Source organism: Dioszegia hungarica (assembly GCF_025882075.1).
Source record: "Dioszegia hungarica strain PDD-24b-2 chromosome Unknown MKK02contig_8, whole genome shotgun sequence".
Taxonomy (NCBI): domain Eukaryota; kingdom Fungi; phylum Basidiomycota; class Tremellomycetes; order Tremellales; family Bulleribasidiaceae; genus Dioszegia; species Dioszegia hungarica.
In genome coordinates this window covers 3,936,864-3,961,663 of record NW_026515770.1, presented here as the reverse complement: position 1 = coordinate 3,961,663, position 24,800 = coordinate 3,936,864, and the positions used below count along the sequence as shown (strand labels likewise).

General features: G+C 57.1%; 14 protein-coding genes and 1 non-coding gene across 15 annotated transcripts; 8 read left to right on the top strand and 7 right to left on the bottom strand.

The window, feature by feature from the left end:
• Positions 1 to 578: 578 nt before the first annotated feature.
• MKK02DRAFT_t53 lies at positions 579 to 667 on the top strand. The gene has a single exon. It is a non-coding gene; the product is annotated as a tRNA-Lys (tRNA).
• A 760-nt stretch (positions 668 to 1,427) lies between these two features.
• On the top strand, positions 1,428 to 3,423 carry MKK02DRAFT_45251 (uncharacterized protein; the record flags this gene model as incomplete). The annotated part of the gene is made up of 7 exons (XM_053093315.1): positions 1,428 to 1,481; positions 1,526 to 1,534; positions 1,580 to 2,067; positions 2,111 to 2,324; positions 2,368 to 2,469; positions 2,511 to 3,065; positions 3,115 to 3,423. 7 exons carry the CDS (start codon positions 1,428 to 1,430, stop codon positions 3,421 to 3,423), a joined length of 1,731 nt encoding a protein of 576 aa, XP_052946324.1.
• Positions 3,424 to 3,796: 373 nt separating this feature from the next.
• On the top strand, positions 3,797 to 6,286 carry MKK02DRAFT_45250 (malate dehydrogenase; the record flags this gene model as incomplete). The annotated part of the gene is made up of 12 exons (XM_053093314.1): positions 3,797 to 3,834; positions 3,956 to 4,098; positions 4,156 to 4,304; positions 4,349 to 4,478; positions 4,526 to 4,578; positions 4,624 to 4,777; positions 4,822 to 5,182; positions 5,224 to 5,516; positions 5,559 to 5,668; positions 5,712 to 5,841; positions 5,885 to 6,192; positions 6,239 to 6,286. The coding sequence occupies 12 exons, from the start codon at positions 3,797 to 3,799 to the stop codon at positions 6,284 to 6,286; spliced, it is 1,917 nt and encodes a 638-aa protein (XP_052946323.1).
• A 546-nt stretch (positions 6,287 to 6,832) lies between these two features.
• On the top strand, positions 6,833 to 8,028 carry MKK02DRAFT_45249 (uncharacterized protein; the record flags this gene model as incomplete). The annotated part of the gene is made up of 3 exons (XM_053093313.1): positions 6,833 to 6,903; positions 6,959 to 7,071; positions 7,244 to 8,028. 3 exons carry the CDS (start codon positions 6,833 to 6,835, stop codon positions 8,026 to 8,028), a joined length of 969 nt encoding a protein of 322 aa, XP_052946322.1.
• Positions 8,029 to 8,195: 167 nt separating this feature from the next.
• On the bottom strand, positions 8,196 to 8,591 carry MKK02DRAFT_45248 (uncharacterized protein; the record flags this gene model as incomplete). Its single annotated transcript, XM_053093312.1, has 1 exon — positions 8,196 to 8,591. One exon carries the CDS (start codon positions 8,589 to 8,591, stop codon positions 8,196 to 8,198), a length of 396 nt encoding a protein of 131 aa, XP_052946321.1.
• A 269-nt stretch (positions 8,592 to 8,860) lies between these two features.
• MKK02DRAFT_45247 (uncharacterized protein) lies at positions 8,861 to 9,937 on the bottom strand (the record flags this gene model as incomplete). The annotated part of the gene is made up of 3 exons (XM_053093311.1): positions 8,861 to 9,034; positions 9,067 to 9,174; positions 9,206 to 9,937. 3 exons carry the CDS (start codon positions 9,935 to 9,937, stop codon positions 8,861 to 8,863), a joined length of 1,014 nt encoding a protein of 337 aa, XP_052946320.1.
• Positions 9,938 to 10,890: 953 nt separating this feature from the next.
• MKK02DRAFT_45246 (uncharacterized protein) lies at positions 10,891 to 11,668 on the top strand (the record flags this gene model as incomplete). The annotated part of the gene is made up of 2 exons (XM_053093310.1): positions 10,891 to 11,045; positions 11,092 to 11,668. 2 exons carry the CDS (start codon positions 10,891 to 10,893, stop codon positions 11,666 to 11,668), a joined length of 732 nt encoding a protein of 243 aa, XP_052946319.1.
• Positions 11,669 to 11,709: 41 nt separating this feature from the next.
• MKK02DRAFT_45245 (putative yippee-like protein) lies at positions 11,710 to 12,342 on the bottom strand (the record flags this gene model as incomplete). The annotated part of the gene is made up of 5 exons (XM_053093309.1): positions 11,710 to 11,759; positions 11,821 to 11,924; positions 11,977 to 12,033; positions 12,086 to 12,141; positions 12,193 to 12,342. 5 exons carry the CDS (start codon positions 12,340 to 12,342, stop codon positions 11,710 to 11,712), a joined length of 417 nt encoding a protein of 138 aa, XP_052946318.1.
• Positions 12,343 to 12,576: 234 nt separating this feature from the next.
• Positions 12,577 to 13,872, bottom strand: MKK02DRAFT_45244 (PLC-like phosphodiesterase; the record flags this gene model as incomplete). Its single annotated transcript, XM_053093308.1, has 7 exons — positions 12,577 to 12,771; positions 12,805 to 13,101; positions 13,135 to 13,254; positions 13,290 to 13,389; positions 13,422 to 13,533; positions 13,566 to 13,628; positions 13,665 to 13,872. The coding sequence occupies 7 exons, from the start codon at positions 13,870 to 13,872 to the stop codon at positions 12,577 to 12,579; spliced, it is 1,095 nt and encodes a 364-aa protein (XP_052946317.1).
• A 382-nt stretch (positions 13,873 to 14,254) lies between these two features.
• On the bottom strand, positions 14,255 to 15,567 carry MKK02DRAFT_24641 (PLC-like phosphodiesterase; the record flags this gene model as incomplete). The annotated part of the gene is made up of 7 exons (XM_053086914.1): positions 14,255 to 14,449; positions 14,495 to 14,791; positions 14,835 to 14,954; positions 14,986 to 15,085; positions 15,118 to 15,229; positions 15,263 to 15,325; positions 15,372 to 15,567. 7 exons carry the CDS (start codon positions 15,565 to 15,567, stop codon positions 14,255 to 14,257), a joined length of 1,083 nt encoding a protein of 360 aa, XP_052946316.1.
• A 1,157-nt stretch (positions 15,568 to 16,724) lies between these two features.
• Positions 16,725 to 17,537, top strand: MKK02DRAFT_33711 (uncharacterized protein; the record flags this gene model as incomplete). Its single annotated transcript, XM_053088768.1, has 2 exons — positions 16,725 to 17,022; positions 17,083 to 17,537. The coding sequence occupies 2 exons, from the start codon at positions 16,725 to 16,727 to the stop codon at positions 17,535 to 17,537; spliced, it is 753 nt and encodes a 250-aa protein (XP_052946315.1).
• Positions 17,538 to 17,999: 462 nt separating this feature from the next.
• MKK02DRAFT_33710 (telomere stability and silencing-domain-containing protein) lies at positions 18,000 to 18,849 on the bottom strand (the record flags this gene model as incomplete). The annotated part of the gene is made up of 3 exons (XM_053088767.1): positions 18,000 to 18,139; positions 18,187 to 18,437; positions 18,494 to 18,849. 3 exons carry the CDS (start codon positions 18,847 to 18,849, stop codon positions 18,000 to 18,002), a joined length of 747 nt encoding a protein of 248 aa, XP_052946314.1.
• Positions 18,850 to 19,134: 285 nt separating this feature from the next.
• MKK02DRAFT_27623 (endoplasmic reticulum protein) lies at positions 19,135 to 20,737 on the top strand (the record flags this gene model as incomplete). The annotated part of the gene is made up of 6 exons (XM_053087374.1): positions 19,135 to 19,429; positions 19,478 to 19,591; positions 19,637 to 19,744; positions 19,802 to 20,056; positions 20,102 to 20,508; positions 20,555 to 20,737. The coding sequence occupies 6 exons, from the start codon at positions 19,135 to 19,137 to the stop codon at positions 20,735 to 20,737; spliced, it is 1,362 nt and encodes a 453-aa protein (XP_052946313.1).
• A 446-nt stretch (positions 20,738 to 21,183) lies between these two features.
• MKK02DRAFT_45239 (uncharacterized protein) lies at positions 21,184 to 22,191 on the top strand (the record flags this gene model as incomplete). The annotated part of the gene is made up of 1 exon (XM_053093307.1): positions 21,184 to 22,191. One exon carries the CDS (start codon positions 21,184 to 21,186, stop codon positions 22,189 to 22,191), a length of 1,008 nt encoding a protein of 335 aa, XP_052946312.1.
• A 774-nt stretch (positions 22,192 to 22,965) lies between these two features.
• MKK02DRAFT_45238 (uncharacterized protein) lies at positions 22,966 to 23,595 on the bottom strand (the record flags this gene model as incomplete). Its single annotated transcript, XM_053093306.1, has 3 exons — positions 22,966 to 23,003; positions 23,053 to 23,260; positions 23,305 to 23,595. 3 exons carry the CDS (start codon positions 23,593 to 23,595, stop codon positions 22,966 to 22,968), a joined length of 537 nt encoding a protein of 178 aa, XP_052946311.1.
• Between the last annotated feature and the right edge of the window lie 1,205 nt (positions 23,596 to 24,800).

The following is a 24,800-nucleotide window of genomic DNA, read 5'->3' as shown; positions in this document are numbered from 1 at the left end:
TTCTGCTTCCAACGGAAGTCATTGTGGCGGAGTGGCACCAGCCTGAAGGAGTTCTCGGCGCTTCATGGCAAAAGATCACCCCTAACGACAGTACAAGACCATTGAGGTCTATAGTACTCCTTCAATGCCCATACCAGCCCTCTCCATAAATCAAGAAAGCCTACGAGAATCAGAGCAGCAGAACCCTACAGGCGCCACTCTCTGTAGGGTGCCAATCCCTCCCCTCCCTCCTCCTCACAGCCTGTCTGCCCATAGGAAGAGGCACTAGGGGGCTCGTACGTCCGGTGCAGTGTTGAGGAGATCTAACAATGGAGATCCGGAACCAGAGGGAGCATCAGGAAGCCAAAAAGAACATTCCATCTCTCCCTTGCCCCTCGCCGACTCCCAGGGCAAAAGATGTAAGCCCGACGTGGGGCTCGAACCCACGACCGAGTGATCGAACCGAGCCTCTCTTTGGCGGCTGGCGTTCAGGCCGACTCGAAGTGAGACGTTGAGGGGGAACTGGAGGCACAAGCGGCTCCCACACCTCTCGCAGATGTTGAGGGTACTTGTATGTTACGTTGCGCTTCTTTTCCATAGCCCGGTTGGCTCAGTTGGTAGAGTTGCTGACTCTTATTTCCCGATAAGAATCATCAGCCGGTCGTGGGTTCGAGCCCCACATCGGGCTACAGTCGTCTCTTTCAGTTGGAAGTGACAACATCTTTTTTTTTTTGTGTCGAAACTCTGTTCTCCTGGTCCTGCAATCCCTTGCCCAAAGTCTATCCTCTTGGGACCGTGCTGTGGTTGGTCACTCATGATGCTGATGGCTGTTGCCCACGTGAGGCAACTGGTCTCTGCTGATAGACAACGTCTTCCATGGCGTCGGGGTGAGATTCGCCTTTGCAAACTGGCTTCAGGCTAGCTCTAGTGTATGGGCTGTATACTGCATAGGTCTATCCCTCTCTCCCAGAGTCACTTAATCTACCAACTGATATAGCCGGGCTGAAAGAGTGGTTTGTTGAAACAATATAAACCTTCACTGAAAGGTCCAGGACCCGAATGGGCCCTCCGCGGACCAATTTCTCCCCGAACTCCCTTCGGCGGATGATGTTGTCTGGCCTCATGCGCCGCTGTTGAACAGTGGTCTTGCGCATTGAAGGGCGGCTTCAGTGGGGTAGGTGCAAGGTGGGCGCCGATGTATCTCCATGCTTCTCTGAAGGTGGTCCTTGCACTACCGGACCCAGCCTGATCTGCTCCCGCTGCACCAACTTGTCAACAGCCAAAGCGGACCTCCTCCACTTTGCTCGAACCGCGTCTTGCGGCATTGACCCTACTATCCATCAGACTCCAGTACCGGCTGCTGGCTACTGGCTCCACCCTAGGCCACCTGTAGTAGTCGGCTGTCACATCGTCTATCTACGAGTACGGCCGTGCAGGTGCTTAGCAAGATGGACTTTGGCTCTATCTCTGGCAGGTCCACCAAGTCGAGCATGAAGCGAAAGGTACATCTCTCCTGCAGTGGGCACGGAACGAGCTGACGCTATAGCAATCTAGCGTGAGCCATTTGTATCTCGGCTGCAATCAGTGTACTGATGCTCAGTCTCTGCTGACCGCATTCCGCAAGTCCTCTCAACCCCCGCCCACCTCATACGTTCCCCCACCTAGCACCACCTCATCTCACTTTCCCGAACCCGAATCACCCTACTCCGAATCCGTATCGTCCCAATCCCACTCCCAAGCCTTCTACAATGACTTTGCTCCCGGCTCAGCTTCAGGCAGCGGTGGACGGTATGCCGAATCGACCAGCTCGTCGTCACGGACCGCTATCGGCTCTTCTGAGGGCGCAGGGACGTATCCGACGTTCGGAAGAGGAGGTGCTGGACGGGTCAAGAGTGGATCTGGAGCGCCATCTGTGATGAGCCCGCCTGGCCTGTCTGGAAGTACAGGAAGTCAAGGGGAGAAGCGGGAGAAGGACAAGGATAGGGATAAGACGGGCGGAGGAGCGATAGTGAGGCGGCCAGAGGACCTCGTCAAGGTCACGAGGGACAGACTCGTTAGCTGGAGCTATATGATGCTGTGGTATCAAGGGTAAGCCTGTACTCCTACGAGTGAGGTCTGTACTGACGGGTAGGGATACGCACTGGTTCAACACCGTGAAAATCCCTCGGACGACCACTGAAGCACATCTCGGACCGAAAGCGCTTGAGTCTCGAGCACGCAACTTCTTCATTTTAGGCATCAGCTTGGGTCTCGTCTTCGATATAGCCAACGGAAGTGACTTTCTCAAGGCAGTCAATCGGGTGCTTGATGAATGGGAGACTATGGGCGAAGGCGGCAGCAAGGTAGTGAGTATATGTTTGGATGGAAGGTATAGAGCTGACGTCGCAGAGAGGCCTGTTTAAAGGCCAGAAGGGAAGTCGCAAGTCCGGCAGTGGCGGAGAGTACATGGGTATGCAGGATGGCGACTCCGCGATCATGCAGATCAACCTCGTAAGCTGTTCATACTGCTGATGGACTGAGCTGATTCCCAGCCATTCACTCTCGACTTCTTCCAAATACACAGCACCACCTGCTCCCTCATCCGAGACATCTACCGCAAGATCCTCCGCCTCTTCCTCCCATCTCGCCAGGGCTGGTCACCACCGCCCGCCGATCCAAACGCGCTTACCCACCCATCTACCATCATTCACTCCGCTCCTTTCGACTCCTCGTCGAGTTCTGCGCCTCCCTTTTCCCGCTCCAACTCCGGCTCGGTCGACCACAGCCAGAACACCATGCGCTCCCCCTCGACCCGCTCAACATCATCGGCGAGCCATACACCTGGCAGCTTCAATCCTGGAGCTGGATACGGCAGTCCACTGCAGAACGAGCTCGAGGATATGAGCATGGGGATGGAACAGGCGTTCATGGCTGGTGCCGGTACTCCCGGAGGCAGTGCCGGAGGCGCTGGAGGGGAAGGCGGAAGCGACTCTTTCCAGGCGTTCATCTGTGGAGAGCTTGGGCCGGACCAGATGCTCGTAGGGGAGGGTCAAGCCTTGACCAAGGAGGTAGTAGAGCTCTTTGCCAAGGTGGATGGCAAGCTCAGGGTGAGTCCAGATGTGACCTTCAGTTACGCTTCGCAGCTGACACCAGCAGAAACACTTTTCCTCTCTCCTTCGCGAGACCGACATGCTAGCTCGTCGGGTCCTCGACGACGAGCTCAACGCCCTCATGGCGTCGCTCAATCCCGGCGCTCGGCCCATGTCTTTCGACTACAATGCTGCCCTGTCCAATACTGGCAATGGCTTCGCCCTCGGTCCATCTCGGCGCGGAAGCAGAAGTCGACCCAGCTCGGCCGGCACGGGGTATCAGCAAAGTATAGAGACTGGCTCGATACCTCCAGTGCCGCTTTTTAGCGGCTCTTCCACCTACGGCAGGGAGAGATCTGGCGGAGAGGGAGGATAGGGGTCGTTTTGTTTGCGTGCGGCAGGGGTACCGCCGGGCTCATACTTGACATGCGAAACCTATCCCATGCTGAGTTGAGCACTTTCTACATGACCAGATACCAGAGCTGCCGCTCTTTTACCTCTTATCTATGAGCCGTCTCGGGCCGATGGCGCTCAGGGTTTCGGGGCGTTCGCAGCTGGCCGATGGGAACATGCCGTCACCACCAAAATTCGATAATCCATCTCTCCCTTCGAAAAAGGTTAGGGGGAGCGATTCGAAAACAGCAAGAGAGAGGTAGCGAGCGCTTCCGAGGCTTTTCCAGGCAGCGAAGAGGTCACTGTTGGCATTATACATCTACCCAGCCCTGCCATCAACTGCTCGTGTGCCCAGTATGAGCGCCATGTCGAGTTCCAGCGGTCTTTTGCGTCGGTACGTCATTCCGTGCCTCTTTTCCGCCGCGCCCAGCCAGGAGAGATGGGACATCCCGCATCTCCCATCTCAACGAGCGCACCGTCCGTGTGTATAAGGAGACTATGCTGACTATCATCAGATCTAGTCTGAGATTACAGGCGGCACGTGTTCCGCGGTCGTCAACCTCCGCTTCCGCTCTCGGCGGGAGACGATATGTCCATGAGGAATTCATGGTGGACCCGCGGGACAAGAACTTGCTGCCTATTAAGACTAACCTTCGAGGTGAGCAGCTCTCTGTGGACGCAAGGGGACGAATAGGCAGAGCGCTGACCTTACTAGGCTCCGCTCTTCTCAACAACCCCCGCCTCAACAAGGGCGCCGGATTTACACGCGAAGAACGCCAGGTCTTCAATCTTGAGGGGTTCTTGCCGTACGATGTGCACAGTCTGGAGAAGCAGGCAAGACGAGCATGGAACCAGCTCCTCAAAGTGAGTAGAGCAATATCTGCGCAAGGCGACAGCTGACCCCATAGCAACCCTCCGTCATCCTCAAACACGCATTCCTCGCCTCCCTACGAGATCAAAATCAGGTGCTTTTCTACAAGCTCATGCAGGATCACCTGAAGGAGCTGCTAGGTGTCCTTTACACTCCCGGAGCTGCTGGTGAGTAGGCGTGCTCTCATCGGTGGCATGCTGGCTGACGTCTACAGAGGCGGTCGCGAACTATTCGAACCTTTTCCGTAGACCAATTGGGTGCTTCATCGTGAGTTGCGGCATGGACCTCTAGTGGGAGGGCGCTGATCCCCAGTCTTTCCCCAATCAGGACGGTATGAAGTCACAGCTCGAGGGGCATCTGATGGATGTCAACCGTACTGCCGACTACACCTACGACCAGGAGAAGATGAAGGATGCTATCGATCTTGTCGTCGTGACCGACTCGGAGGCCATTCTCGGTATTGGAGGTGAGCCAGCTGAGCCCTTAACATAGATTCAGCTAAGATCGTAGACCAAGGAGTAGGCGGTATCACCATCTCGACCTCCAAATCCGCCCTCTACACTCTCGGCGCTGGAATCAACCCCAACCGTATCCTCCCCGTCGTCCTCGACTGCGGAACCGACAACCACGCCCTCTTCTCGGACCCGCTGTACATGGGTTGGAAGCGCACACGGCTGAGGGGACGAAACTACGACCAGTTCGTCGACCGATTCATCAAGAGCTGTCGCGAGCTCTTCCCGAACGCGATCATCCACTTTGAGGACTTTGGAATGGCCAACGCCCACCGATTCATGGAGAAGTACAAGGACATCCCGATGTTCAACGACGATATTCAGGGAACGGGTGCTGTTGCTCTTGCTGCTCTCTTGGCGTGAGTCTTGTCCTTGTTACCGGGGTCCTGCTGACGTCTAGTGCTATCCGTCTGAGTGGGTCAAAGCTCTCAGACCAACGTATCGTCATCTACGGCGCCGGTTCCGCCGGTATGGGTATCGCCGACCAGATCAAGGATGGACTCATGATCTTGGACGGGCTGGACAAGAACGAGGCGGCTAGGCGGTTCTGGTGTGTTGACAGGAACGGTTTGTTGGTGGAGAGCATGGGGAATGCGCTGCGTCACGCCCAGATGGCGTACGCAAGGCCAGACGAGGAGGTCAAGGACTGGAAGAGGCAAAATGAGGATCAGAACGCTATCCGCCTGCTTGATGGTGAGTCATTTACCTGAGACAGAGGACATGACTGATTTGCAGTCATCCGCGAGGTCAAGCCCACTGTCCTTATCGGCACATCAACACACTCCAGGGCGTTCAACGAGGAGCTCATCAAGGAGATGGCTAAGCACGTCGACAGGCCTATCATCGTGAGTCAGCCTCAAAGGAGACTGAGCTAGGCTAATTTGCTAGTTCCCCATGTCCAACCCCACCGCTCTGTGTGAGGTGGACCCTCAGGACGCTATGGACTGGACAGAGGGTAAAGCCCTTGTCGCTACCGGATCCCCCTTCTACCCCGTCAACCTTGGAAATGGCAAGACTTGTGAGTCGCAATCCGCTTCTACTTGGCCGTACTGATCCCGTAGACCAAGTCGCCCAGACCAACAACGCCCTTATCTACCCCGCCCTCGGCCTCGGTGCCATCCTCGCCCGTGCCCGCACCATTTCCCCCAGTATGCTCATGGCCGGTGTCCACGCACTCTCCTCCCTTTCGCCTGCCCTGGACAACCCAGAAGCATCGCTCCTCCCGGATTTGGCGGACGTGCGGGACGTATCGGTTGTAGTGGCGGCGGCGGTGGTCCGGCAGGCAGTGGCGGACGGAAACGCACAGGATGACACGACGGTGGCCGTGGTGAAGGGAGAGAAGGGACAGAACCTGGAGGACTACATCAGGGTGAGTATCCCTTCAAGTGGATTCGGGCTGGGCTGACAACGCGTAGAGCAGGATGTGGGACGCGGTATACCGGCCCTTGGAGCTGGTTGACTAGGCTCTATGCCTGAACTCGGTGTAACGAGTACGCTTGATCTGTTGACATCACGATACTGAACATAGACTATCTACTAGACATGCAGACAGTGCAGATGATATTCCAAGCCCCTTCGCGAGGGAGGCCGAGCCGAAGTCGACCGAGAGGCTTGGACCGCGCCTCAATTGAACGCGCGGTTCACGCTCTATCCTAATCTTGATTTTTCGCGCTTTCCCCCACTTCCCCACTTTACCTCGAGGACTTGTGTATCGCCGGATCAGGCAATTTTGCTTGTCCTCCTCCTTTACTGATGGCTGATACTTTCCTTCTACTCCTCATCAGGCCTGCCGCCTTGCCCTCTGCAAGATCTAATCAGCTCATCAGATGCACACAGACTAGCAGGATAAGCTTCCAAAAAGGACGCGGGCCAGGCACGCCGCCGGATCGGACGGCAGCGATGGTCCGCCTCTTTCTAGACACTTATAGCTGGACCTTCCCTCGTTATTCCTCACTTACCCCTCTTCTTTCTCCCCAACCTTCTCACTGACCAGCCTGCTCCACCACAATATGCCAACCTCACTCAACTCACCCCCACCCTTCTTTACGACTCTAGGAACCAGCGCCGATGAGGCAATCGAGTGAGTCCTCGCGCTCGGCTGAGGGAAAGAAGGAAGGAAGAGCTGATGTTCTCAGTCTGACTTTCAGTGACTCTGAGAATGAAGAGCCGCCTGCGGACGCTAGGAAGCGGAAAGGAGAGGACCAGGCTACACAAGGAAGGAACAACCGGTACGTCCTCTCGTCCTCTCGTCCTCTCCTCTTCTCGTCCTCTCCTCTTCTCCTCTTCTCCTCTTCTCCTCTTCTCCTCTTCTCCTCTTCTCCTCTTCTCCTCTTCTCCTCTTCTCCTCTTCTCCTCTTCTCCTCTTCTCCTCTTCTCTTCTTCTCCTTCTCTTCCGCGCCCAGGCCCACGCTGATATTCAGACCTCGGCGCAGGCGACCGTCAACCCCTATTTCCCCTACGCCCTCACCGTCCCGCTCTCCCACTCTCTCACTCTCTTCCCCTCCGTCGCTCTCATCCACTCCCTCCTCCCCCCCCGGAGTCCTCAAGCGCTTCGGATCCCTTCCTCACCGATGTCACCCCGCCCCCGGGGTGGGAATCCGTCTTCGACAGCCCTCCCCCTTCGTCCTCATCCCTCCTTTCGACCGGCGCTGGCGAGCCATCTTCCTCCTCGTCCAGCTCCTCGTCGTCCGCCATGGCGCCAGTCAGCTCCCTGAAGCTCTACCCCAGCGAGAAGGAAATCATCGCCTGGCTCGAGGCGTACACGTACACGGCCTCGGACGGTCACATCCAAGTCCGGCATTCTGGCGTGAATGAGCGTCGCGCTCGGAGCTGCAACATCCTCGACACCAAAGCCATGTGCCATCAGGTCTTCCTCTTCGAGGTCCGCAAGTTCCTCCGACTCACGCGCATCGCTCCCCGGATCTCCTGGCCTTACCCCAAGGTCAAGCTGCCCATGTCGCAATCGCAGGCCTCCGCCGTCCGAGCCATCGTTGAAAGCGGCGAGCGTCTGACGGAGTACAAGGGCAGGAACGCGTGTGGTCGTTGCAGGATGAGGGAGGCGCGGGGAGCGCTAGGTGAGAACCTGGACAATTGTCATCTTGAGGCGAGATGTCTGGCGGATCCGGAGGGGGACACGACCGCTTGTTTCTGCTGTATTGCGGAGGACAGAATTTGCGATGGCGGGTGGAGGAAGGTGGTTGATTGATGGTTTTTGGGATAGTCTGCTCTGCTTGTAGGTATCGCTCCATGTTGTGTATCTTTAGGTCATATCTCTGTAAGCTCTGGTAGCTTCTTCTCATCATATGCACTTCTCGGAACGGATCAGGGGCAGGTCCAAGGTTGAATCAGATACAGCGTACCTAATATCATCGGCTAGAATGGTATGGGTCCGTACGCCTCGCAGCTTCTCCCACACTCCACAAACTGCCTGTTGCACTCCCGCGTGTTCCCCTCCTCATAGCACTGGTTGCATCGCAGGCCTTTCCGGCAGAATGCTGAGGGGTCAGCTGAGATCCCTTTTGACGTTGGGTCGAGATCTTGATGTGTCCAGATGGAGATGGGAAGGGACTCGCGCTTCTTGCCTAGACGCCCTACAGGATGACGCCAGTCCCCGTCTAGCACGCAGGTGACCTCGAGCTCGGGGCAGATGTCCAGCGTGTCGACGTGAGAGAGAGCCGGACGATCGGAGAGTGGAAGCTGGTCTCGCGGTAGGATGGCAGCCCGGGCGAAGATGGCGAAGAGCATGGTGAGGAGGAAGCTGAGCTGCATTGCGAAGTGTCTAGCGTTGAGCGTAGGGCCTATGTGGCGAGATGGTACTGCAGGATGAGAGGCGAATGGAGGTCGAGTTGGAACTGCAGCCGATTCGCGCGCGATCTCGCACGATCTCTCTTCTCGTCCACGTGCTGACCGGGACCGGTCGACCCCCGTGATCAAAGGAAGCTTAGCGGCCAGGTTGATCTCGAAAGGCATCGGAAAGACAGCTCCATTGGCAGATACATACTCGGAGATCATCTAGCAAGACACGATACACCCCCAAGCTAGTACCTCCGCCTCCCGCTCCCTACCGGTCTCCAATCAATAGCCTTTCCCCCTGCCCTCTGCGCCGCCCGCAACGGTCTGACAAGCCCGCCGAGCTGCTTCGCCCTCGACGTGTCTGGGTCCGCATCCGGAACGTAGAAGTAGTGGGGGAGGAGGGGGTGACCTGAGGAGTCCTGATATCAGCCAAGTCCAGCCCATGATTCACCTTGCCCGAGCGTTGGACCTTTCCAAACATCTGGTTCCCCTCCAGCTCGGCTGATGCCCAGACCGACCATTGAGCTTCGGTGCCGTGTTCTTTTAGGCTAGGTTGTGCCTGATATCAGCAGGGCCTTGCTAAGACTCACCTCTAGCATGTGCTTGACGAGATCAGGGAGGGAGAGCTTGCTGGATCCGGAGAAGACGACCGTAGACGCGAGAAGGGCGGGTAGGTCTACTGGTGGTGGTGGGACTTCCGGGTCGGCCGCGGGTGAGTGGGGAATAGACTCGACCGCCGCGACGGGTACAGATGGTGCTGGCGATAGTGTTGACCGGGAGGGCGCGATAGAGACCAAGCGGACCTTGCACCCATAAAAGTCGACTTCGACCTCGCGGTCAAACACGCGACATTCGCCCTTCTTCATCCGGACTTTCCGCCCCGCCTGCTTGACGCGTACGCCATTCTGTCCAACGACCGCGATGCGGATGCCGTTTTCCGTTACCTCGACAGCGCAGTGTATTCTGGACGCGTGCGAGGCAGACCGAGGGAGATGGACCGATTCGACGCGTCGAGATGGGTCGATGAGGAGGTCGTGGATGGAAGGGGGAAGGGAGGAGGTAGGATGTGATTTGTGACGGCCGAGGACGGTGATCTTGTCAGATTGGAGGTAGACCTCGCGTATGGGCTCGCGACGGATGGGGGAAGAGCGGATAGGGGACGAGCTGGCGGCCACCGTCGAGGTTGAGGGGGTCATGAGCCGGTAGCGCGGTAGAGGGGGGATTTTAAAGTCGGTATTCGACTTGATTTCAAGCTTGGAAGGGGATGATGTAGGTGAGGGTAGGTAGCGAGTAGGCATGAGAGGCCTGGGTTGGTATGTCATTGCGAGGATGTTGGATAGATGCAAGATGAGATGGGTGGGAAGAGAATAGATCTGGCCTGAGCGCGTCGTTTTGGCTGCACGTGACTTGTAAACAAACCAACGCGTAAACAAAACGCCGCAATCACCGTGCCTGAATTTCATCTTCTTGACTTTGGCACTGGAACGCCCAAATCATCCATGTACCGTCCCCACCTCACAAAGTGAAGATACTGAGCCAGTCCAGCTTCTCTTCGCTCAAGACGTACTGGTCTTTGGGCGGGCAAGCCGGTCGCTCACGGATGTGCAGCGAGATGGACAGTAGGGAACAGCTTTGCCAGGGCCGATACTCACCTCAATCAACGGATCCTGGAGTAGGCTCGCGCGGATCACCGTCTCGGTAAGCCAGGACGACTCCTTTAGCCCGTTCTCGACGAGCGGGAAGAGCAGAGCTATAGTGAACCACCCATACTTGACCCACAGATCTCTGACCAAAGCTCACTGCGCTGACTCGCTGACGTCTCCACCCAACACGGCACAGGGGTACATGGCCGGAATGACCGACGACCTCGTTTCGCAGTCTCAAGGCTCATGGCCAACTGGTTGACCAAGCCCTGCATGAGCTCGACAATTGTCTCAACGCCAGAACGAGTCCTCCGCGGAACTCCGCGGGAATCTCACATGCCGTCATGCCGTTCGCTGCCGTGCCAAGCCATCCAAGGTATTCGGCCATAAGCTAAGGCGTTGGCGGACTTCGGCTTGGTCCTGAGCCCGACGATCTCCAGCTGCATCGCATGAGTCATGAACCTCATCGAGCGCTATGGGCCAAGCTTTGGCGATGGTGCGAAAGCCTAGGCGGGGCAGAGGCGGTGCGCTTCTCGATAAGATAAAGGGTGGTCGGATTGTGGTCATCTATCTTCCCCTCGTACTCCAATCCCCAGCCCAACAAGCTTAATCACTACTTTACACTACTCGCTATGGCCATCTTCCGCCCCTCCACCTGGGGAAACAACAATAGTGAGGACGGTCTGGACTCGCGCACGATCGGCATCATTGTAGCCGTCGTAAGCGTGTCGATACTGTCCGCTATGGTGCTGTGCGTCTGTGTGCGGCGACGAAGAAGGGTCAAATCGTGCGTACTGCCATCCTCGCTATCCGATATGAAGCTGATCAATCAGATCCAATAACACACACGCGCCCAGTCTTCCCACACATATGTCCCAGTTACCTCCTCCCCCTCCTGCCTACATCCGGCCTTCAGCATCGGCCGATCTACCCCCATACCGGCCTCGGCAAGATCGCATTGAGCAATCTGGGCCCCATGCTGCATGGGCAATCCCCTCATTCGCTCCTGTGCAGCCTCGCCTTCAGCGCTCCACGTCGCCGCCCTCCTCTTCAGCCCTCCCTTCTGCCGCTACTGGCGCCGCATCCTCATCCATCAGTCCCCCTGCACCTCGGCGCTCAATCTTCCGTCGGCCCGTCCCACCCCTCTATACGTCTGAGGACCTCGCGACCAGCTCCACCACGGGCGAGGCGGGGGCAGTACCCCAGGTCACACCGTATGAGCATAGGCGAGGCCAGAACCCCTTCGGCGAGAGAGGTGTCGACGGGCGTCATCCTGGCGTAGAGGGATCAGTCAGGGGTGCAGAGGGGGGCACCGTACAGAGGTCGGTATCAACGGCAAAGGCTGTACGCGTTGCTGATGAGGTACCTGAGGATGCGCCGCCGGGGTACGCGGAGGCGTCGAGGAGATGAAGAAATATTGTGTCACTCATGTTGTACAATGCGATGTAGCATCACCAGTTGTTCTCCTTGACTACCTTTGCTGCTTCCAGAATGTACCTTCCTATGTCGTTAGCCCGACGTTGCACTCCATTATCTCTTCGGCTCAATTTGAGACTGCTCACCCTCTTTGTACCGCTGATCTCCCGTCGGCGCTCGGATATACATCCACCCCAGGCTCGTATCGCAGCTCGCGCAAAGAAGGTCCGCTACAGTGTGCATCCCGGTACTACAGCTTCAGTGCCATCCCTTTCTGCTCCTAAGACGGTCTGATCACTCACATCAACTTGCGCTCTTCCCGCTTGCCAAGGTTCGTGTTGATAGTCGTATTGAAGAGACTGTGATGTCAGCAGGTCGGGGCTGTGGACTAAGCGGAAATGGCCTGCTTACTATGCCCGACCAGACCTCCCATTGAAAGCCTTCGAGACCAGCTCATCCTGCAGCGCCTCGGAATGAGCTGATGTAACTGGCAATAGTGACCGACGGGCTTCACTCACTACAGTGTCAGAGCACTTCTCGCAGGAGAAGACAGGCTTATCGTCCGGGACATAGTGCAGGTTGAGAACCCCTGTTGTTCGTGCCGTATCCTTGAGCACCAAGCTTGGCGAAGCAGACTGCGAGGTAGAGGAGGAGCCAGCTGAGGACATTCTGGCTGCCAGATCATCTCACATCTGGAAGAGATGCAGTCAAAGAATTCCCATCTTGCGCCAAAGAAGGCAAGGTCAGCTGGCCAGCTGCATCCATCGTCGGAGCCGAATAGCCGAACCATGCCCGATGACCGAGGCATGCTGTAGAGTCAAGCTTCAAGGACCATGCATCTTGTGCGTGGCTCTCGCGTACATGGACTGGCGCAATCGTCGAGCTCGTATACACAGATACGTTCACTCCGCACCAGCTATCTGCAGCCCTGTCTGAACGTCTCCCCAGTCCTCAAACCTGCCACCCTCCCTCTCGAGATACTCTTTATCATCCTTGGCCTCTCTGGCGATGTCAAACGAGTAAGCCGTCCTTGATAGCCATGGTAGCAGGAACGTCTGCAGTGTCGGCTTCATCGCACCCTCATAGTCCGCTTCGAACTGCTCATCAGCTCTGACTTCACTCGGACCTACCTCAGCGGCAACCTCTCTCCACCGATCCGGCCTGTCCGTGATACAGCTCGCGATGCCCCAGCGCGCGCACTCCCTCATGCCCTCCTTGGTATTCACCGTCCACGCACAGACACTCCTCCCTTCTGCCTTACACTCAGCGATGAAGAGCTGCCCTTCTCGAGTGGCGAGCCCCTCGTAGTACATCGAGAACCCGTGGACCGAGTTCCAAAAGTATCGCTTGGCGTCGGCCAACGTCATGGAGATGGCGTATCGCGGGAGGTATGGCAAGTGGCGAGCGGCGGGGAGCAGGAACTTCGGCTGCTCGTCAGCTTGAGGAAGGCTGCTACTTACATGCCAGAGACCGAGGATGATCCGAGGTGCGAGCCGCTTCTCCCAATCATCGAAAGTCGTGAGGACCCCTTGGATGAGCACAAAGAGCCGCTCCGGGTCAATCCCAACTTTGCAGTCGAGCTGATATCAGCCTGATTCATCGTCCAGGCACTTACGTTCAGCTTGACAGCCTCGTTGCCCGGGTACAGCATCACCTCAAGCACGTCTGACAAGAATGGAAGAGGCTGTACCGGCGCCTGCTTGGTCCGTACATGCCTGAGATTAGCAGTAACCACGGCTCCACTCACTCCAGATGACCACGCCACGCCTGCAACTCGATCTTGCCTTTTCCATCAGTCTTGGTGTCGAGCTCAGGATCATGAAAGCAGAGCACGACATTGTCGGTCGTGATGTGCAGGTCTACGTCAGCGGAGCTCTTTGCAGGTGCTCACCAGTCTCGATGCCATCCACGCCCAGCTCACACGCCTCAATAAAGCTCGCTTTGGTATTCTCCGCTGGACGTCAGTCTGACTCATCATGGTCGGACTCACGATACTTGTTGCTGTTCCCGCGGTGCGCCCAGCACTCGGGCAGTCTCGGCCTCCCGCCGCTCAGCGCCGCTGCGCCGAGGACGAAACTGGGCAGCTCTTCCTCCGGGGTCTGGACCTGCTGGAGCGCAGGTGAGGACCTTTGACTGGCACTGAGCTCAGGGGTGGATGTAGCGGATCGGGCGAGCTGTTTGATGCGTATCGAAGACATATTGACTGTCGGATGTAGAAGAGCGGGGGGCGAGAACGTATATACCTCCCCCCTAGCTGCTGGCAAGGCACCAGGTTGACGGACTTTCGCCGTATCATCAGGGGTCAGACATCAATGGAAGGTCAGCTCTGCTCGCTCGATCAGTGTGCCACAAAGGAGACCCTCTCCGCGGGGCATTCCCCTTGCAAGAGGCGGTGGAAAGGGGTGGGGCGAAAGGAGGATAGGGAGAGGGGAGAAGCGCATATGAGAGTGTCAGCATCGTCATGGTGGCTAGCTCGGATCAGCCGTCCTAGTACATCTGGGATTCATCTTAGCCAATGTCCGTGTACTATTGTCATTATCATTACTCGTCACATCCTCCCCTCACACTCCCTCAGCTCCGTTATTCGGCTCGCGCAATCTGCAGTCCCACCTTGAAGCCCTCCCACCCTTCGAATTTCCCTCCCTCCTTCTCGAGATACTGGCGCTCCTCCTTGGTCTGCTTGGCTATATCGAACCACCACGCCTTCTTGTTGACGAACGGGAGAAGGTAGGTCTGGAGGGTGGGCTTGACGGCGCGGTAGTAGTCGTTTTGGAACTGCTCGTCAGCTTCATCCACGACTCTGTAGAAGAGGTAGCTTACCTCGGCCTTCACTTCGCGCCACATATCCGGCTTGTCCGTGATACAGCTCCCCAGGCCCCATCGGACGCACTCCCTCATCCCTTCTCTCGTGTTCACCGTCCACGCGCAGACGCCCTTCCCGTGACTTCTGCATTCCGCCAAGAACTTCTGCCCATCTGGAGTGGCGAGTGCCTCGTAGTAGACCGAGAAGCCGTGCACCGAGTCCCAGAAGAACCGCCTGGCGTCGGCGGGCGACATGGAGATGGCGTAGCGAGGGAGGTAGGGGAGGTGGTGCGCAGCGGGACCGAGGAATTTAGGCTGCTCATCAGCGACAGCTCCCTTAGAAGTGACGTAGACTTACGTGCCAGAGGCCAAGGATGATTCTCGGCGCAAGAAGCTGCTCCCACTTGTCATACCGGGCGATGACGCTCCGAACCAGACCAAACAGCTTCTCCGCGTCGTTGTCGACCTTGCAGTCGAGCTGACATTAGAGGGGTCGTGCGTAGGCTTACGTTCAGCTTGACGCGCTCGTTGCCAAGGTACAGCATGATGTCGAGGACCTCGGTGAAGAGAGGGATGGGCTGGACCGGTGCTTGCTTGGTACGGACATGCCTACGGTCAGCCTAGTCGAGCGGTGAACGTACTCCAACATGCCGTGCCATGGCTGCTCCCGGATACGGCCCTTCCCGTCGGTCGTGCGGTCCAGCTTGGGGTCGTGGAAGAGGACGAGGACGTTATCGGATGTGATGTGGATGTCTGGGATCAGCTATGTACTACGTCGTGGCTCACCTGTCTCAATACCGTCCGCGCCCTGCTTGCACGCCTCGATGAAGCTGGCCTTGGTGTTCTCCGCTGATACGTGAGCTACTGTGCTTGATACGGGAGGTGGCTGGCTTACGATATGAAGCGCTAGCACCTCGATGACCCCAGCATTCCGGCAGACGCGACTGCGCCTTATCTTCCAGAGCAGAGACGCCCAGGTCGAACGCTGGAAGCTCCTCATCGGGCGTGCGGAGACGCTGAAGGGCAGGCGAAGGACCGGAGCTGGCAAGGAGCTCAGGCGTGGGTAGGGTGGACGCTGTGCCCTTGATCATTGACGGCGACATGGTGGACGAGGCTGGTTCGAGCTGATAGCCGTGTTGATGAAGGTCGGGCGAGATGCCCTATGTCGATCGTGAACGATGGTGGGGCGATACTGCGAAGGATAGACGCTCTGGATATATACTTGATCTGTTGTTGTTGCCTACAGGATGAGCTGAAGCTTATCGCGGCGATCTGAAGGATAGTACTGCACGAACGTGCGCGAGCCTCCCCGTGCTTTCGACTCACGTTTGTGGAGTTGTCGAGTGGGTGGCAAGGCGATTATATAACTGCGCAAGGGTGTGGATGGTCTCTTCTATATCTAGATGTCTATTGAGCCTAGGCAGGATCGAAATGAACTGGGCGAGACCGGGATTACCGGGCGGAGCAAGCGTAAATAGGGAGGGACAGCGGACGGAACTGCGGCGAGTGGGGTGGCAAGGCGCGTGATTTGAGTACGTGTGTTAGAAGTCGCGTCTGTCCCGGCCGGAGAACCAGGTCAAGAGGGAATCCAAGAAGGAGTCAGTGGGCTGTGGGCCTTGTCTACCATCGCTGCGGGGGCTTGTATAGGGATACGTGTATGAGAGGTGGAGTGAAAAGCTGATAGCCCATTCACGTGGGAACGTGTAAGCGGGGTCTCCAATTGACTCCCCCACTCCGCCCACTTCAACGCCACCACCAGGGCGGCGGGCAAGTGCGCCCTTCAGCTGGGGCTCTGATCATACTGAGTCACACTGGGAAGTACCCGATGATCACAGACCCTCAGGAGAGCCCGCGGTAGGAGCACGGCCAAAACTTGGCCACTCACTCCAGTTCTAATGACCAAGCGCAGATCGTGCCGACGTGACGTCTGCTAATCGCGCGAGAGCGGCGAACCTCAGGCTCAAGCCATCGCCTAGATGAGCCTATTGTATCGCTCCCCATCACCTCTAAGGAGTGTCCATGGTGTCTAGAACATTCGATAAGACCTTCATACCACCTGTGAACTGCCACGCTCCTATTCAGTCCGAGCTTATCGATGTTCTGCACATGTCTCCTCGGGTCATATCGGGACCGCGCACAAAGGATCAGGCAGTGCCAGCGGACTCTTAGCCCGGGCACTTCAAAGTCGCCACCCCATTTCAACTCCCTCACTACAATCAGAATCCCATACTCGGCTGTACTTGCTATCATGACCGATTCTGATAATGACTCTGACTGTCAAGGCGCCGTGGCACAATCCTCTTCTGACGACTGCAGCGCCGCCATGAATCTGCCTGACACCTTCTCTGCCGGAGTCGCCGCCAGTGTCGACATTGTCCGAAGACTGCATCAAGCTGCCCTGGAGCACGACCGAGCGACGCAGCCCAACAGGAGGAACCCGAGGACCAGGGAAGAGAAATTTGCCCTCTACCAGGCAAGCTCGGAGTACGGTCGGACCCAGTTCCTGCTGGATGCGTCTGAGCTGTGGCTGTTGGACGAAGCTGCCAGTCGAATCATGCCGTAGCGCCTTGAGGAGTGTACCGAGGGGCACAAAGCATTCCTCAAAGCATACGGACAGGGCATCGAGAGCATGATTCCGCATGCGTCGGACTATGTCTACAAGCACTACCCACAGTCCCACATCGCCAACTCCACCGATCCGGAGGAGCAGCTCAAGGCTATCGTCCCCACGCATGAGTCCCTCTTCCTGACGCTGCTGACTGCCTCCCATCCCAGCAATTTCCATCCGTACGAGGACAAGATCGGCTGGGTAGTTGCCTCGCTTCCGCTCTTCGCATCCCACGCGGCGTCGGAGGTGTTCTGGAGCGAGAGCTTCGGCGAGGACCGCAAGACCCTGATGTCCAAGCTGGGCATCAAAGCCAGCACCAGGGACGAGCTCGTGTCACTGAGAGACAGCAATGCTGTCCTGGAGACAATGCCGCGTGGTTCCATGCAGGTATACCAGGAGCGAAAGGGTCTATCACCTATGGGATACGGTCAGGGGTTCAAGCTCAACCTCTAATCTCTGTGTTATCCGGTGAATGAGATAAGGTCTGATTAGGAGGGGACAGGTCGAGTTGAGGAGCAGCAGTCTCATTGTCCATACTATGCAGTCGCTTTAAATACCATGAGGTAGTGGTGTCATCTGGTGACTCCGAGATGGGGCGCATTATGGGTCAACGACACTGACTTCAGCTGAGCATGGTCATCTCCGCGGCATGTATGACCCGTCGGTAGGCGAATCTGCCACTGCGCACCGCCAGGCGATGATGATGGTCGTGATCTTGCTCACTTTCCTGCTCGCTATCGCGTGCACGTAGAGAGTTAGCCTTCATCAGTAGTTGTATGTGAGTTATGGGTGGAGATCCCGCGGGAAGGCGCACAAGACGGTCGGCGGCTACCTCCACCTACTAGCACAGCCTTGCACACATTAGCAACGGCTTGAATACTGTACATGAGCTACAACTGAGAGATACAACCGTCCTCAAGCCACACTGGCAGATACAGCCGGTGGAGGCATGGCCGCCTTATCCTTCTCCGCCTTCTTGACCACCTCGACTCCTGCCTTGGCCTCCTTGGACGCTGCATCCGCCTTGGCCTTCTTCTTCTTTTTGAGTATCATTGCTGTACATCAGCATAAGCCGGAAAAATCATGTCAGAGGGAGACCTACCGGCGGAGACAGCCGACCTGACACCCTCATTGATCTCCCTACTCTCCTCGAGAAACTTGGAATCCTCAAATCGGTGCTTCTTCCTCGCCAGCTCTTCGACGTCCACCTCGGCAATACGCTTGGACCCAGCGACGGATGACTCGGGGTCGTGCGAAATACCAAGGCTGCGCTCGAGGCCTTCCAGCTTGGCCTTTTGCTCCGCTACGGCCTGGGCGCGAAGGGAGTCGGCAGAGTCGAGTAGGTCTGCTTGGCTATACTGTCAGCTCTATATTCACACGGCCATCCCACATGACATGACATAGCTTACCGTTGCGCCTCTTTCAGAGTGCTCAGCCTCCTTCCAGAAAGATCCCTGCATGCGTCCGTGTTGTTTGCTTTCCCCATCGACATCCGCCCTCCCGCCGCCCGCAAGTTCGTCCCGAATCCTCCCTTTCCGCCTCGGATCCTGGCGCAGACATCGACAGAGACGAAGGGCGCTGAAGCGTCTCCGATATCGCTGACGAGGGATGAGGTGGCGAGGATGCCGGAAGGGGTACGAAGGTAGACATCCTGCGCCGCCAGAGACGCAGGGAGGAGAGCGGAAAGCGGGGTGGAAGGCTCCACGTGTAGCTGCAGCGGCAGGAGCGGGGACGGAAGGCGCAGGAAGACTGTTTGTGCGATCATCGTGTTGCTTGGGTGCATGTACAAAGCGAGAAACAAAGAGAGTTGGCGGTGGCGAGGCCGGGTCGGCACTTTTGGACGGCCGGACGGATCACGCTCAAATGGCTTATAATTACGTACAGGCATTCCACGTGGCCGGTCTCTCTTGCTGGAACCCCTCTTTCTGCTTGCGGCCAGCAAAGGTGCTATCTCCATCTTCATCTATCTGTCGCAGCCATAGATCCACATAGCTCACCGCTCCAAGGTCATCAGAAGAGCTACTAGCAACGCAGTCCGCAAATATCCAATATGGAGGTCAACAAAGAGGAGGCCCTGCGATGCCTGCACATCGCTCAGCGGCATCGTAACTCGTCCAATCTCCCCTCGGCCATAAAGTTCGCTCGGAAATCAGTCTCCCTCTTCTCGACACCAGAAGGCGAGGCGATGGTCTCCATCCTCCAACGAGAAATAGCCGTCTCGGAACAGGCGGAAGCTTCAGGTAGTGGCGCGGCAACGCCTGATGCCTCAGCGGGGTCGAGCTCATCGACCAAAGCCAGCGGGGTGGAGGAACATCTATCCTCCGCAAAGCAGCGGCCGGGGCATAGTAAGCCTGCAGAGCCGGCTGGAGGGTCTGCAGGTACCAGTGCAGCAGCTGCTGCTGCCGCCGCGGAGAAGAGCAAGAAGCGGGAATATACGCCAAAGCAGATGGAGGTGGTCAAGCGGGTCAAGGGGTGCAAGCACCACGAATACTACGAGATACTGTCCAGTGAGCTCTCCAGAGTCGTGTGTACTATTGTAGCTGATTGGATAGTTGAGAGGACGTGCGAAGAGAGCGATGTGAAGAGGTCGTACAAAAAGCTGGCTCTAGCTTTACATCCAGATAAGAACGGAGCGCCCGGCGCCGATGAGGCTTTCAAGAGTAGGTCAATCCCGACGAGAGAGATCCGAGTCTATATGGCCCTGTCTGACTCTCCAGTGGTATCGAAAGCATTCCAAGTCTTATCAGACCCAAATCTCCGGGCAGCTTTCGACTCAAATCCCCATTCCGACCCAACATCAAGAGGTGGAGGTGGAGGTGGCGGAGGTGGAGGAGGCATGTACCGAGGTGGTGGAGGCATGCCGCCCGGATTCGGAGGAGGGAACGGGATGTACACTGAGATCAATCCGGAAGATCTGTTCAATGCGTTCTTCGGTGGCGGAATGGGCGGCGGGTTTGGGAGACAGCAGAACGGTAAGCGATCTCCTGTACTGCTGAGCACAGTAAGCTGACTTTCAGTCTTCACATTCGGAGGAAATGGCTTTGGTCAACCACGGCGACGTCAACCTGCCAGACCAGCCGGCGCCAATGGTCAAGCACAAGAAGCCTCGTCCCTTGTCGCCCTACTCCCCATCATCATCCTCTGCGCATTCGCACTCCTTTCCCAACTACCTTCCCTCTTTAACCTCAGCACGCCGGACCCGTCCTACTCGTTCGAGATGACACCGCAGTACTCTCACTCACGGTCGACGTGGAATTGGAATGTTCCGTACTACGTGAACGAGGCGGAATGGGGAGCGAGCGAGGTCTGGAAGTCGGTTCCAGAAGCGAGGAGGGGAGAGCAGAAGGCGGCCATGTTCTCCAGTAGGGTGAGAGGGTTCGAGCGGCAGGTCGAGAGTGTGTACGCAGGGAGATTGCGGAACGAGGTAAGTAAATCGCGGCAGCTGAGATAGGGTAGGGCTGATACGGCAGTGTGAGCGGTTCCTTGATCTCAAGGAACGGCGCGTCTCGCAAGAGTCTGGCTTCTTCGGGATAGGCGCAGACTTTGAGAAGATCAGGAAGATCCGCATGGAGTCGAATCCGGCGTGCGACCAGCTGCGGAAATGGGGGATCGGGACGTCCCAGCAGCAGCGACAACCCGCGGGTTTCTTTTGAGGCCGGAGAGTGAGGTGGTGTGGCATATCGTGTCGAAGAAAGGGGCACTGGGCCTCTTCGGACCTCTGAGACTGTCGCTTGTATGCATCTATGGGTCGACCGAGTCCTCACATTGCTGACATACTACTAATGAGCGCGCGCACTGTGGCCCTGCACGCACATCTCATCGATAATCCCATTTGTCTACTAATCGATCTTCATCCCCCTTCGAGTAGTCACCGATAGGATTCTAGGAGTTTCCATGGGCTGGCGATCATGGACCACAGCCTCATGCTAGACAATGAAAGGAGGCTATCCTTTCTATCCTTTCTACGTTCTCGCAACTCACCTCCGCCGCTTGTGCGACGATGCGATTCTCATATCAGCTGTATATCTTTCACCTTTCCCACAGCCCTATTCCTACATTTACGGTCGGTACTAGCTCTCCATTCCGACATCTTATCGACATGAGCTCCCGGCCTTATACCGGCAGATTGTGCCCTAATCTTGAGGATGTCACGCACCGCTTGAACGAGCCGGGCGCCGGATCCGTAGACAGTGGCTACGGCTCCCTCGGCTCAGTGGTGGCCCCAGAAACCATCGAAGAGACCGACCTTAAACTCAAGAGGGCCGTCCCCAAACTCAGTCTGATCGACGGCGCGCTCAAGGTGATCGAGGACAAGTACTATTGGATTGATCCAACGCAACTCCCCAGCCACACAGCCAACGAAAAGGTCTGGAAGGCGTGGGCCTTGACTCAGCCTTGTGCGCCTGGCCCCAATCCCTCTGATCCTGATGCCCCCATCGGCCAGGGGGATCTGGACCGGATTGACCTTCTCTGTGAATCAGCTCTGAACGCACTCGAAAAGGTCCGAGATCCCCAGTCTTTCTTCTGCGACTCCTTGGTCCACTCTGATGAGATGGGTCGGGACGAGGCGATCACCCTGATCAAGCAGGCTATGATGGACACCCTGGACCGGCTGGGAATCAGCCATGAAAGCTTGGAGGGTGCGAGTAAAGCGGGAAGATACGGGACGGGGCTGTGGCACATCAATCAGACGAGAGCGGTCGGGGGCCAGTGGCTCAGATACGACGATCCATCGGCCGCAATCGACAGCGTGAAGCTGTCCTTGAAGGCCCTGCAAGCTCTCAGCCGAGACAGAGAGCCGAAATACGCCATGGACGCGACGTGGAGTGGGGAATTGGGCGGTAGTCGATGGACCCTCTTGGAACGGATCTTGGAAGCGAGAGCCATCGTGCATGATATCGAGCGGGGCGGAATGGAGGGCGATGTGGCTGGAGGGCGTAGCACCGGCGGTCCGGCGCTCGAGCGAAGCATGACCTCCTCAAACCGCGAAGAGGACAAAGATATCCTCGCAGGAGTCGGTGGCGGAAGTGAGCTCGGGCCAATGGTGGGTACCGCAGATCACTTGTACAATGACTTCATGGGGTTTGAGCCCCCGCCGACGTCTTGATCGAGGATGAGTAAGTCAAAGCACAGCTGCGGTGTGTGCGGAGTTTCGCCCGTTGTGATCAATGTAAAGTAGTACATGCGTGATTGTGAGCGGAGTCAGCACGACCTACGCTCACCGTTTGACAGACCTGTCGACGCCGGATGATGGTACACACGGCGGGTCAGTCAGTCCACCGCGTCGTCTGGGCCCAACCGAGGCTCGAGGAAGGACTAGGCGGTCCAGGCACTTCCCACTCCGACATCAGTCGTTCCGTCCCAGCTCGGTTCCACCAGTGCTCTGCCTGAGCCGAGTACCCAGCCAGGCACTTCGGAGCCAGAGGCTGTCCCCTACTTGTAGCACCTGTGAAGGCGAAGAGGCGAGCGTGCAAAACGCGCCCCTCGTACCTGGCACGAAAGGGGACGCGCCGAAACGCGACTGATTTCCGCTTGTCTTTTGCCATCCATCACCGTCGCACGGCACCCCGCCGGCATAGCTGCGCGTACTTTTCGTGCTGCATCAGTCGACTTCATAGCTGGCATGATGCCTGAGCATAGCATGGCCAGAGATCTACATGATGCATTTCGTGATATTTAGCTAACCTACTGCGACCAGCGCGTGATACCAGAACAAGTCTACAAAGGTATTGAGCCGAAAAACGAAGAGTGTCCGCGGTTGAACGGTGTTGTGAAAGATCAGAAGACTACTGAGTGAGGTGATTGGCAGGGGGTTGTGTGGAAAGTATTACGAAGAATGTCCGAGTGATGAAAGCGACAAGGAGGTAGGGTGAGAGGGGATTTAGCCACGGCAGCAGACAGCGTCCATCTCCTCGGTGACTGATTCGTCAGCTGCGATACCCTACGATCCAACTAGAGATGGACGTACCGATGTTGGCCCAAAGCGCACATCCTCCGACAAGATCCACACCATCCTCGCTGACGCTCTCGCTGAAGGTCCAGCTGCTCGTCCTGGTACCCTTGAGGTAGCACTTGCCCTTGGCGCTGTCGAAGAAGACGCCCGAGCAGGCCGCGCCGTACTTGTTGCAGGCTTGGATGCAGGCGGATTCAGGCTTGACGGGGAGGGCACCAGAGAGCTGAGGGTCAGCCAAAAGTTGACCAAGTAGACGGAAGTACTCACCTCGTCGCCTACAAGCTTCCATCCGGGGTAGTGAGCGTAACCGGTACGCGCCGATGCCATCTTGCACTTGGGATAAGTGGAGCGCGCGTCAAGCTGCTCATCCTCCACTCCGCGCTTGACGGTCTTCTTGAGGTAAGAACGGATCCCGATCTCGTGTCGGTTGGTCTGGCGCTTGGCGAGGAGAGCAGAGAGGGCGGCGTCGCGGGGCTGGCGGGCGTTGGTTGCGCGCGCGATGGTCTCTCCGGCGAGAAGCACGAGGAAGAACGAGAGGAAGTGGAGTGTGAAGCGCATATTGAGCGGTGTTGGCTGGGTGTTGCGGTTTGTGGAGGTGCAGTGGGCAGTGAAGGGGGTCGATGCTAGTCTATAGCGAAGGAGTGTGCTGGCCAGCCAGAATATTATACGCTCAGCGTGTGGTACTAAAAGTGACGATGATGTATTGAAGTGAGAAGGAAGGAGTTGCCGATGTCGAGAGATAAGTGATCCAGCACTTGAGAAGAAAAACACCGGGCACAGTTCCCTGTCAGCCTGCGGCGGTGGATTCAGAGCGCGCTTGCCTTCGCGTCTCGCGAGCAACATGCAAGGTTTTGCGTCACCTGCTGTCACAGTGACCGGGTGACCGGTTCAGGAACGGCCAAGGATCGGACATGTTTTATGCCGTAAGTGCTTCCGGACGCTAATGTCCGGCGCGTCAGAGTGACGCTCTCTGACTGCCTTGCGTCCTGCACGGTGGACAGCAAGCGCTGCCGCCGATGTAGGTCACAGCGCCCTCCACTAAGGCCGCAGGTACGCTCGCTCTATCTCGATTGCAGGACTCCAGTAAGGTCGCTGGAAACCATGGTGCGGATTTCTGCTCGAACCAGACGCGTCCGAAATTCATTTGCTGATGCCGAGAGATTCCGGAGAAAATCTCGGATCTTACCTTGGCGTGACAGCAGCGCTTGTGGCGTGGTGGCGTTTTCGCCTCGGCGTTACACAGGCCCGGAGGCTTGAACCGTACGTGTGTCAGGAGGTTTCAGATCTCTTTATCTAATCAGCTGAAGGCGGTAAGTTCGTCGCGATGGGCGGCATCGGCTGTAGCAGCTGAGAGTCGAGGGCCCCGGGGTAGTCACCGATCCGTCATTGCTACCCGAAGCTTTGTCGGAATATCGTCGCAGAGTTATCGCAGCTTTGAACACTCACAACTTCTCGCCTCCGGCACGTCATGGAGCAAGCTCAAGGTACGTGTACCCTACCGTAGTATGGTCCGCCCCTGGATATGAATCAGACTGTGATTGGAAGCTGCTACAATGTTTAGAGGCAAGCGGCGGATTCTGCGGCTACCGCTTCCTATCCGACTCCTCTTGACAACGGAGATCTCTTACGGCTGGCGGAAGATAAGGACCGACAACTTTTCTGATCACTGGCTTGACCTGATAGACGCTGAGACATAAGGTCGGCAAACTGAGGGCGATCACCGATCGGATGAACTTGTCTTCCGAGGATTGCGAAGGACTTGT